The sequence below is a fragment of the Mangifera indica genome, chromosome 17 (assembly GCF_011075055.1).
Source record: "Mangifera indica cultivar Alphonso chromosome 17, CATAS_Mindica_2.1, whole genome shotgun sequence".
Taxonomy (NCBI): Eukaryota; Viridiplantae; Streptophyta; class Magnoliopsida; order Sapindales; family Anacardiaceae; genus Mangifera; species Mangifera indica.
The window spans coordinates 5,146,023-5,158,504 of NC_058153.1; the positions used below are offsets into that span (position 1 = coordinate 5,146,023).

General features: G+C 36.5%; 2 protein-coding genes across 2 annotated transcripts; both read left to right on the plus strand.

Annotated features, from left to right (window-relative positions):
- Positions 1-203: 203 nt before the first annotated feature.
- LOC123200930 (17.3 kDa class II heat shock protein-like) lies at positions 204-1,093 on the plus strand. The gene has a single exon (XM_044616317.1). It carries the CDS (start codon positions 354-356, stop codon positions 822-824), a length of 471 nt encoding a protein of 156 aa, XP_044472252.1. The 5' UTR covers positions 204-353; the 3' UTR covers positions 825-1,093.
- A 5,073-nt stretch (positions 1,094-6,166) lies between these two features.
- On the plus strand, positions 6,167-11,912 carry LOC123200172 (17.1 kDa class II heat shock protein-like). Its single transcript, XM_044615315.1, has 2 exons — positions 6,167-6,744; positions 11,785-11,912. Exon 1 carries the CDS (start codon positions 6,262-6,264, stop codon positions 6,733-6,735), a length of 474 nt encoding a protein of 157 aa, XP_044471250.1. The 5' UTR covers positions 6,167-6,261; the 3' UTR covers positions 6,736-6,744; positions 11,785-11,912.
- Positions 11,913-12,482: the final 570 nt, after the last annotated feature.

Genomic DNA, 12,482 nt, shown 5'->3' on the forward strand with positions numbered 1-12,482 from the left:
TCCCATAAAGTTGGAGTTATTAATTTTAATTAATATCAAATGAAAGTAAAATAATGCACACTCTGAGACAAAAAAAGATGCTTGTCCAATCAGAACTCCTAAAGGATAAGGGCCAGCCCGAAGAATTCAACCATTTTTTACCTTCCACAAAAATCTGGAATGAAATAGAACATCGGAAAAAGAAGCTCTAGAAAACTGACCCCCCGAAAGTCCATTTCTTTCCAGAAACTTCCATCATTTCTTCTTATAAATATACAAACCACCTCCTTCAATTTCATCACAAGCAATTCATAAGCTGCATTTTCTCTGAAAAGAAAAACAAAAGTTTCTACAAACTCAATTGTTTCATCGATATGGATTTCAGGATCAGGGGTTTCGATGCTCCCATCTTGACGACTCTGCAACACATGGACGTGGCCGATCATGACGCCGACAAGTCGTCCAACGCTCCGACGCGGACCTACGTGAGGGATGCCAAGGCAATGGCGGCGACTCCGGCTGACGTGAAGGAGTATCCGAACTCGTACGTGTTCATAGTGGACATGCCGGGGTTGAAGTCAGGAGACATCAAGGTGCATGTGGAGGACGACAATGTGCTGCTCATAAGCGGAGAGAGGAAACGGGAGGAAGAGAAAGAAGGGGCTAAGTATGTGAGAATGGAGAGGAGGGTCGGCAAGTTTATGAGGAAGTTCGTGCTGCCTGAGAATGCTAATACTAACGCTATTGAGGCCGTTTGTCAGGACGGAGTGTTGACTGTTACCGTGGAAAAGTTGCCGCCTCCCGAACCGAAGAAGCCGAAGACTATTGAAGTTAAGATTGCTTGAAGATTTTGAAGTGGGCGTGCTTTAATTTCATGGCAATAACATATAATCATGTGCTTAATTTTGTGATGCTTCCGTTTTTTTTCTTCTTGTGTTTTGAGTTCATGATTCTCTTGGAATCCAGTGAGGGTTTTCTTATGGATGTGTGTAGTAAATATTATCAATGAAGCCTTTATTTTGGAATAATTCTTTTATAGAACTTTTCTGCTTCCAAGTTTGCCTCTTTACTTCCTTGAAACCCACTCAATTTGAAGAAGGTTCATTCAAAGCTTCGAGTTCTCTTCAGTAACCACCATTGTGGATTCTCACTTCCAATTATTTCACTTAACTAAAATCAATTAATTCCCAGTCAGTTCCCTCACAAGTGAACTTAATTAACGTCAATGTGTTCAGTTTCGTACTTAAAGTGCATAGCCCTTTGATTGTACTAAACAAGGTCACTTTCTCCCTTGTGAAGCTTTTAAGCCACACAATCTCTTTTATAGCTCTCAATTGCAACTTGCTTTGCCTAAAGTGGTGGAAAGATCAACTATTGCTTGCAAATTAACTTTATAGTTAATTAAGTTGCCTTAAAAGGTAAAGTGAAGCTTTTAAGCCACACAATCTCTTTTATAGCCTCTCAATTGCAACTTGTTTTGCCTCAAGTGGTGGAAAGATCAACTATTGCTTGCAAATTAACTTTATAGTTAATTAAGTTGCCTTAAAAGGTAAAGGTGTACCTTAGTTGTAGATACCCTGACATCTATGCGACCAGTAAAATCGTGTCTAAATGTGAAGATTAAAATTTATATTATATAAAATTAAATAAATTTTTGTTAAAGTCTAATCTCTTACACTTATATATTAAGTACTTATATTATATTTATTAGATATAAAATTGTCTTTATTTTTTATTTGAGTCTTTAACATCCTTATTCAAGTATAATTACTTAAGTTGTTAGATTTGTCGTTTAGTTAGATGTGTTGTCACTTGTATCTAATAATATTTTAAGCTATTTAAGTATAACCACTAAGGCTGTTGGATCCATCATTTGATTGGGTGTATTGTCACTTATTTTCAAGAACATTTTAAGCTATTAGATCTGCTATTTGACTTTGATACTATGTCAGAAATGAACACTTTAAGTTATTAGATTATCATTTGACTTTAATACTATGTCGGAAAAGAACACTTTAAATTATTATTCTTGCCATTTTGCTTTGATTCTATGTTGAAAATATATTGAGTCTACTTTAAGTTGTTAAAGTTGTCGTTTAGCTAGGTGTATTGTTTTTGTCAATTGTATCTAAAAACACTTTAAACTGTTAAACATGTTATTTGGCTTTAATACTATGTCACATGTTATGTTAGAAGTGAACACTTTAAGTTGTTAGAGCTACCATTTGAATTTGATATTATGTCACATGCTATGTCAGAAATGAACACTTATATGCTAAGTAACCATTTAGATTGTTAAACTCATTGTTTAATTGGATGCGTTGTTACTTGTATTTAAGAACACTTTAAATTGTTAGACCTACACTTATACATTAAATAACCACTTAGACTGTTATACCCACCGTTTGATTATGTGTGTTATCATTTGTATCTAAGAATATTTTAAACTATTATATCTGTCATTTTGTTTGTGCTCTGATACTATGCCAAAAATATCTTAAGTTTCTAAGTGTGAAAATTAAAACGTATATTGTATAAAACTAATTGGCTTATATTACGATTCAATCTCTCACACTTATATATTGCTTACTTATATTTTATTTATGAGATATGAGACACTTTTTCCTTTTTATTTAAGCCTCCAATAAATCAACATCAATGCAATCTTTCCAGCCTTCAACACCTTTAGCTTTCTATTTAAAAATCAAACCAATTGACCAAGTACTCTTAATGTATTTGAACCCATTTAAAGAGCCTCTCAACCTTTCTAGGTTACCCATAAACCTACTCACCCCTCTTAATTGCAAAGGCTAATTCTAGCCTTGTACACATTATTAGATCCATTAGCCTATCAACTACATTTGAAGAAGAGGTGAATGTCATTTTCTTCTTTTGATCAAAAGTTTTACATAATCCTAATAGAGTTTGAACCTCTTTTGCTTAAACTTCTCAATTAGAGATTAGACTTCATAATATCTCTTCATGCTAATTTCATTCTTAGAAATTGATTGGAAACTCTAAGATCCCTTATTTAATACTTAAGACTCATTAACATCTTGGATTTCTTTTATTTCATATTTACTTTTGCAAGCATTAAATAACTAAACTTTAATTAAGTTCTCTAAAATACATACATTGATCACGAATTAAAACAATAATTAATCCTAAATTAGTTAAACCTTTTATACAACCAAAGTGGTGGTTGTTAGCTTATTTGAACCGTTGTCATTGGTATGTACTTTACCTAGTCTTAATAACTTCTTCTTGAGTACATCTCTAATACGATAATATCTCACATTAATATGCTTTGATTTTGCATGAAATGTAGAGTTCTTAGAAAGGTGAATAGCACTTTGGTTGTCAAAAAATAAAACATACCTCTTTTGATGGAAACTAAGCTCTCCTAAAAACTTCTTCATCTATAGCAACTTTTTACAAGTTTCAGTTGCTGCAATAAATTTTGTCTCAGTTGTAGATAATGTAACACATTTTTGTAACCTTGATTGCCAAGAAAAAACACTACCTGCAAATGTGATCAATAACTCAATATAAATTTGTGGATATCCAATGACCTATTAAATCAGAATCTATATATCCAACAACATTAGCTCACTAGGTAGTCAGTAATGATTCTATATCCTGCCATTACAACCAATCTAATGTTGCACCCTCCATACACATTAAATACAACAAGTAGGGAATTTAACTCCAATTATGAGTTTTCTTTTTTGTTTATACATGGTTTTCACAATTTACGCATATTTAAATTCCTGAAATTGTTTAACAACTTACTAATAAATATATAACAATCTCTAAACCTCTAGATATTAATACAATTGCTTACATAAGGTAAATCAACATAATAACAATACATCTTCATTCTAAAAATCAGTTTTCAAATTTTAAGGTAACATTGATTATAATACATAGAGATAACAATTTATCTTACTTACATTTATGTTTTAAATATAAAATATTTCACATAAGAGTAAGAGATTGAATAGGTTAAGAGTTAATTTAAGGTTTTATTAGAATATATTAAATGACTAAAAGACTTATTCTCACCAAAGGTTTAGTATATTTTCAAATGAATACTTGTTACCTATAGAAATGTCAAACTCCTATTCATGAGTTGTTAAATTTAATAGAATATATTAGTATTATGAGTAAAATTGTTATTTAATCAGTAGTATTAACAAAATAAAACTTTATCTCATTTTTTCTCTTAGTTTGAAAAACTAACAATTTCCTTTTAAGATTAAACTTTGAAAAGTTATATTTTCCCCCCTTAAGGTGTCAATTTTTCAAAGAATTTTTAGTGAACGGTCGATTCTCTTTCTCTCCCAACAATGTCTTTCCCTCTCCGCCATTACTATCAACGTTCTCTCTTGAAATGATTTTGGCACTCTTTGTCGGCTTGTCTAAGATGAAGACAAATGGTATGAGACGAAGATGACTCGTTTTTGTTTGAACTCATCTTCATTTGAGCCAAAGATGAACGGTCTTTATCTCAAATGATTCTTTTATCTCAAATAAAGATGAATTCGTCTGAGATAAAGACAATTCAAACGAAAGCATGATAGCTAAATCATGTATCGTATCATATTGTATGATATGACTTTTAAAATAATATAATAAAAACTTTAATTAGCATTTCATCATTTTAGAAAAATATCTCAAACACCCTTGAATTTTGAAGATTTCTCATATACATCTCTATTATATTATCATTTTCTTTAAAAAATGTTGATCCGTATTTGAATATATATTATATCATATGATACATCTATTATATTGTATTAATTCAACAAACATCATGATATGTATTGTTTTTCACATGTATCATATTATATCGTAGAATATGTATTATGTATCATAAGATACTCATAATTATGGATGAGAGAGTTGGTTGGAGAGAGAAAGTGGGGGAGGGAGAAGGCAATTCAAGCAGAGATGGTGGTTAGAGATGACGGCGATCACTGATAGATGATAGGGATAGAAAATTAGATGTAGGTGAAAAACATAACTTTTCAAAGTTAAGGTTAAGAGAAAAATGCCAGTTTTTCAAATTTGGAGGGGGGAAGGATAAAAAAATAAGATAAAGTTTTATTTTTTAGGGAAAAGGACAATTTCGCACCCAAGTTTTGTTGAAATAACAAATATGTACTCATAACAGATGAAAAACTCAAATACCCATCCAAGTTTTAATCTGTTAGAACAAACCCACAAATTTTCTGTTAGGGTTAAAGAGTAAATTCGTTATTTTTCAGTAACAATAAAATAATTAAAATTAAATATCATTTTTTTCTCTTAGTTTAGAAAACTAATATTTTTGTATTTGAATTAAGTTTTGAAAAATTCACTTTTTTTCCTCTAAAATCTACCTACTTTCTCCAACGAATAGCCAACTAACAACGAAGGAACAAGACAGAGTCGTTCATCGTCCAACAACCAACCTTGTCAAAAGTTGGTGGTTGGAAGGAGGGTGAAGAGAAAATTAGGGATGTGAGGGGGAAAAAGTTACTTTTTAAAGTCTAAATAGGAGGGTTAAATATTAACTTTTAAAACTTGAGGAGGAAAATAAGATAAAATTATTTACTTTTTAATATTATTGTTAAATGATGAATTTATTTTTCTATTTTATAACAAATTTAATGATAGTTTAAAAATGGATAGGTGTTTGAATTTTTTATCTACTACAAGTGAATTTGTGAGATTAAACTAAAACTTAAATGAAAAATAATTTTGTCTTATGTTTTAATATTATTAATAAAATAATAATTTTACTTTTAATATTAATTAGTTCTGATAAAATTAATAAGTCATGAGTGAGAGTTTGCTAGTTCCATAATTAATGGATATCCATTTGAAAATACATTAAACCTTGGGTGGCAATGGATCTTTTAACCTATTGACAATTGGTTAATTAATTGAATTTCTATAAAATTTAAGTTATTAATTATTTATTATAAAAATATTATTTTAATTAATATCTAATAAAAGTGAAACAACGCACATCCAGAGACAAAAAAACTATTCAGTCATTTTTGACCGTCCATAAAAATCTGGAATGAAATAGAACATCGGAAACAGCAGCTCTAGAAGCTCTAGGAAACCCACCACAACCCCCCAAACAAAGTCCTTTTCTGTCCAGAAACTTCCATCATTTCTTCCTATAAATATATAAACCACCTCCTCTAATTTCATAACAAGCAATTCATAAGCTTCATTTTCTCTGAAAAGAAAAACAAAGTTTTCTGCAAACTCAATTGTTTCATCGATATGGATTTCGGGATCATGGGTTTTGATGCTCCCCTCTTGACGACTCTGCAACACATAATGGACGTGGCCGATCATGACGCCGACAAGACGTCGACCGCTCCGATGCGGACTTACGTCAGGGACGCCAAGGCAATGGCGGCGACTCCGGTTGACGTGAAGGAGTATCCGAACTCGTACGTGTTCATAGTGGACATGCCGGGGTTGAAGTCAGGGGACATCAAGGTGCAGGTGGAGGACGACAATGTGTTGCTCATAAGCGGAGAGAGGAAGCGGGAGGAAGAGAAAGAAGGGGCCAAGTATGTAAGAATGGAGAGGAGGGTCGGCAAGTTTATGAGGAAGTTCGTGCTGCCTGAGAATGCAAATACTAACGCCATTTCGGCCGTTTGTCAGGACGGAGTGTTGACTGTTACCGTGGAAAAGTTGCCGCCTCCCGAGCCGAAGAAGCCGAAGACTATTGAAGTTAAGATTGCTTGAAAAGTTTGAAGTGGGCGTTAGGTGCTCGGTTCAGGCGAGCTCTCACTCGGCCTCTGCCTTGTCGCGGAATGGTTCCTGACGTGAAGAAGCTCTCAAGGAGGTTACAATTCAATAATTATAGAGTATATTTTGGTGGAAAGATTAGTCTATTGTTTTTCATTAATCTCTCCTTTTTATACAGTTTTTGAGAAAGCTAAAAATAACTAAATAACACGTCTCCTACGAAACTGGGAAAATGCTGAAAGCTGAAAATAACTAAACAACACGTCTCCTACGAAACTGGGAAAATGCTGAAAATGCCATAGATCATGGCTGCAACAGAAAGCAATAACATAACAGAAATTGAAAAGGGTCATAACTGCAGAATAAGGGTGCTGAATTCTTGGCCACGTAACATTTCATCCCCCTTGAAAAGGGTCTTGTCCGCAAGGCCGTTAAGGAACGTGATTCATGTTTGCGTCGTCACTAATCTCTGGCAAGGACTCCACCACGACATGATTCTTGAGCTGCTTCTTGATTAATGAAATGTGCACAACCGGGTGAACTTTACTCCCTTCAGGTAAGAGTAATTTGTAGGCCACTGGCCCGATACGCTCAATGATCTTGTAAGGGTCATAGTATTTTGCAGATAATTTATGTCGTCGATCCCCAGTCAAGGAATGTTGTCGGTACGATTGTAGTTTAAGGTAGACCCAATCTCCTACTTCAAAGTGGCGTTCCTTCCTTCCTTGATCATATGTTGCCTTCATCCTTTCTTTGGTTTTAGTAAGTTGTTGGTGTAGTTGGCGTAAGACTTGATCCCTCTGTCGTAGCTCTTGGTCCACTTCGACGTCTTTGGCTGTTCCGAGTTCGTAGAAAGTCAAGACTGGTGGGGGTCGACCATAAACCACCTCAAACGGTGTAAACCCAGTGGAAGAATGCCAACTAGTATTGTAGCAAAACTCTGTCCAGGGTAGCCATCGGGTCCATTGTTTTGGGTGATTTCTAGTAAAACAGCGTAAGTACATTTCAAGGGTTCGGTTTGTTACCTCCGTTTGTCCGTCCGTCTGCGGGTGATATGATGAAGAGAAACGAAACTCTGTCCCTTGTAGCCGGAACAATTCTTTCCAGAATGAACTAGTGAATAAGGGGTCCCGATCGCTTACAATGGACTGTGGTACGCCGTATAATTTGAAGATATTCTCATAATATGCTTGGGCAACATTATTTGCAGTGACTGGTGTTGCCATTGCAATGAAGTGTGCCATCTTAGACAATCGATCCACCACTACCATAATTATTGTTTTACCTCTGGAATTTGGAAGGTCGGTGATGAAATCCATGGAAACCTCAGTCCATACAATAGTGGGTGTTGGCAATGGTTGGAGAAGCCTGGATGGTGCGCCTTGTTCTCTCTTATTCCTTTGGCAAATATCACATGCTTTAATGGTTTCCAATACCTGTTTCTTCATTCCTTGCCAATAGAATTGGGATCGTATGCGTTGAAGGGTTTTGTGGAGCCCTTCGTGAGTGGTAGAATGGAAACCTTGAATGACGTCCATTATTAACGGAGAAGAGGGTAACAAGTAAATCTGTTCTTTGTAAAAAAGTATTTCATCCTTGCATGCCCATGGTCCAAGCAATTCCCCTTCTTGGAACAATTTATGCAATCTTTGCATCTCTACGTGGCTTTTGTTTTCTTCTTGAATGGTTTCTAGCCAGATAGGGACTAACACTGATATTGCCATCATTTGTGTTGGTTCTTCTCTTCTGGAGAGAGTGTCTGCTACCGAGTTCTCTTTCCCTTGCTTGTATTCAATGGAAAAGTCATAGCCCATGAGTTTACTAAGCCACCTTTGTTGAGCTGGAGTGGTGATTCTTTGGCTCCATAAATATTCTAGACTTTTGTGGTCGGTACGAACCACAAATGTCCTTCCTAGAAGGTAGGGTCGCCATTTCTGTAGTGCAAGCACTAGTGCCAACATTTCTTTATCATAGGTGGATAAAATTGCATTCCTCCCTTTTAGAGCTTGGCTAAAGAAGGCTATTGGTTTTTTTTCTTGAGTAAGCACTGCACCTACACCAAAATTAGAGGCATCACATTCAATAATAAAGGTTTTAGTGAAGTCAGGTAAAACCAATACCGATCCGTGTGTCATCACCCTTTTGATTTCCAAAAATGCACTTTCAGCTTTAGAAGACCACTGGAAGTTATTCTTTTTCAGCATATCAGTTAATGGTGCTGCAATCTTTCCGTAATCCTTGATAAATTTTCAATAGTACCCCGTTAGCCCCAAGAACCCTCGTAGTGCAGTAACTGAATTCGGCTTAGGCCAGTCTTTTATAGTCGCAATTTTGCTTGGTTCCATTCTTACTTCTCCTTCCTTGATAATGTGTCCCAGATACTGTACTTCTGTGGTTCCAAAACAACATTTTTCCTCTTTGACATAAAGTTGTTGGTTAGCTAAAATTGAGAATACTATTTGCAAATGTTGCAAATGTGATTCCCAAGTGGAGCTATATATCAAGATATCATCAAAAAAAACTAGGATTAATTTTCGCAAATAAGGTCGAAAAATGTCATTCATTAATGCCTGAAAAGTGGAAGGCGCATTAGAGAGTCCAAAAGGCATTACCAAAAATTCATAGTGCCCATCATGTGTGCGGAATGTCGTCTTTTCCACATCTGCAGGATGCATCAGTATCTGATGGTACCCAGCTCGCAAGTCTATCTTGGAAAAATATTTGGCTCCATATAGTTCATCCAGTAGTTCGTCAATCACCGGTACGGGAAACTTATCCTTAATAGTAGCCAAATTGAGGGCTCTATAATCCACACAAAATCGTCATGACCCATCCTTCTTTTTGACCAGTAGTACCGGGGATGAGTATGGACTGGTGCTAGGTCTGATTATCCCACTTTCCAGCATTTCTTCCACCAACTTTTCTATTTCTTTCTTTTGGCAATATGGGTACCTGTAGGGCCTCACAGAGATAGGACCACTTCCTGGTTTTAAATTGATTTGATGACTACGAGTCCGATTTGGGGGACGGCCTTTGGGCTTCTGAAAAATTTGATAATATTGCTCAAAAATCTGGGTCAAACCTGAGTGCTGGCACTTGGTTCCAGAGATCAATATTGTCCCTTCCTTTGTTTCCTCTTCATCTCCATCTTTTTGTCCTGCAATCAGCTGCATCAAGGTCCCACGCCCCCCATTGGCCCGAAGTTCCTTCTCCATGTGGCGTCGGTCGATCGCCCGAGCTGTCGGGGTTCGTTCACCTGTGAGAATCACTGCTCGCCCTTGCCACTAAAATTCCACCGTCATCCTTGTGAAATCCCAGATAATTGGTCCAAGAGTTGTCAGCCACTGTACTCCCAGCATGGCATCGCACCCCTCTAAGGTGATCACGAAAAATTCCACCTGGAATAAATTCTCTTGGATTTCGATTGGGGTATTTGGGAGGTGACCCATGCAAGGAAGTTTCTCACCGTTAGTTACCATCACACTCAGTCGTGCCCCTTCATCTGTTTTCAGCCCAAGTCGTGTCACCCATGCTCGATTGAGGAAATTATGGGAGCTTCCAATGTCCAATAGAACCACCAACGAACGCCCTTTAATCTTGGCTGGAATCCGCATGATTTGTGGTGCAATAGTCCCAGTGATGGCATGAAGGGAGATTTCGGCTACCTCTAGTTTGGTTTCAGATTGCTCCCCCACGTCAATATCTTCCTCGTCCTCTAGTTCGCAATCAATGAGAAATAGTCGTTTACAGCGGTGCCCTGGGGTGTAGGTTTCATCACAATTGTAGCATAGATTTCGACGCCGACGATCCTGGATCTCCTCAGCGGAAAGTCGCTTAATTGGTGGATTGGTAACGTGTTGTATCTGACTTGACATTTGTTTTTGTTTTTGGAGGTTTTGAGTGGTTTGGTTGTAAGTAATGTGTTTGGATTCTATGTTTGTGGGTTTTTTTTTATTCTGGTATTTGGATTCATAGAGGCGTGCAAGACCAGTAGCGTGTGGGAGAGTTTGTGGATTTGCAGCCCGCACATCAGCTCGGATGGTCTCTCGAAGGCCGCTGACGAAGCAGTTGATCTGTTGTTGTTCTGTTAGCGAACCAGCTCTTACAAGAAGCCGATCAAATTAGTGTGGTATTCACGAATTGACCCCATCTGTGTGAGCTTGGTGAGCTCTCCGTAGAAATCATCCAGAAGTGTTGGTCCGTAACGCTCATTTATCGCTTGCTTGAACTCCTCCCAAGTAACCCATACTCGAATTCCTCTGAAGGATTGAAACCAGAGATGTACTTCTCCTTCTAAGTGATATGCGACTAATGGAACTTTCTCATTTGGAGGAGTCTTGTGAAAGGCAAAGAATTGCTCCGCCCGATCGATCCAAGTGATGGGGTCTTCAGTGCCATCATATCGTGGAAAATCCAAACGAACTACCCGTGGTACGATCGTTCCTTGTGCTTGCTGAAAATTGGAATGTTGTTGTGATGTCCCAATTTCAGTTCTTCTTGAACTCAGCACATCCATTTGTGTTTGCAATTGAATAAACATCTCATGCATCTCACGCTGCATTTGCATCATTTGTTGCTGGGTTGCTTAAAGGTTTTCCTCCATTGGCTGTTTCGATGGATTACGGTGGGTGGCGCCATTATCGGATCCCTGCTCTGATACCATGTTGTTAGGTGCTCGGTTAAGGTGAGCTCTCACTCGGCCTCTGCCTCGTCGCGGAATGGTTCCTGACGTGAAGAAGCTCTCAAGGAGGTTACAATTCAATAATTATAGAGTATATTTTGGTGGAAAGATTAGTCTACTGTTTTTCATTAATCTCTCCTTTTTATACAGTTTTTGAGAAAGCTGAAAATAACTAAATAACACGTCTCCTACGAAACTGGGAAAATGCTGAAAGCTGAAAATAACTAAACAAAACGTCTCCTACGAAATTGGGAAAATGCTGAAAATGGCCATAGATCATGGCTGCAACAGAAAGCAATAACATAACAGAAATTAAAAAGGGTCATAACTGCAGAATAAGGGTGCTGAATTCTTGGCCACGTAACAGTGGGCGTGCTCTAATTTCGTGGCAATAAGATATAATTATGTGCTTAATTTTGAGATGGTTTCCGTTTTCTTTCTTGTTGTGTTTTGAGTTCATCTTTCTTTCTGGAATCCACTGAAGATTTTCTTATGGATGTGTTTGCCTCTTTACTTCCTTGAAACCCACTCAATTTGAAGAAGGTTCATTCAAAGCTTTAACTTCTCTTCAACAACCACCTTTGGGGATTCTCACTTCCAAACTATTTCACTTACTAAAATCAAATAATTACCAATCAGTTCCCTTACAAGTGACAACTTAATTAACATCTGTGTTTAGTTCTTACTTGAAAGTGCATAGCCCTTAGATTGTGCTAAACACAATCACTTTCTCCTATGAAGCCTTTGACCCACACAATCCCATGCTCCGCCTCAAGTGGTGGAAAGAATAACTATTGCTTGCATGATAACTTTTCTTGTTAATTAAGTTGCCTTTGAAAGTAGAAGTGTAACTTAGTTGTAGATTTTCTGGTGTCTATGCTATTAGTAAAATCATAAAATTAAAATTTATATTATATAAAATTAATTAATTTGTATTAAGATTTAATTTTTTATATTTTTATATCGTGTATTTATATTATGAGATTTTCTTTTTAACTTAAGTTTTTAACTTTTTTATTTAAGTATTACTTAAGCAACTAGATTCGTCGTATCTTTGTTTCAA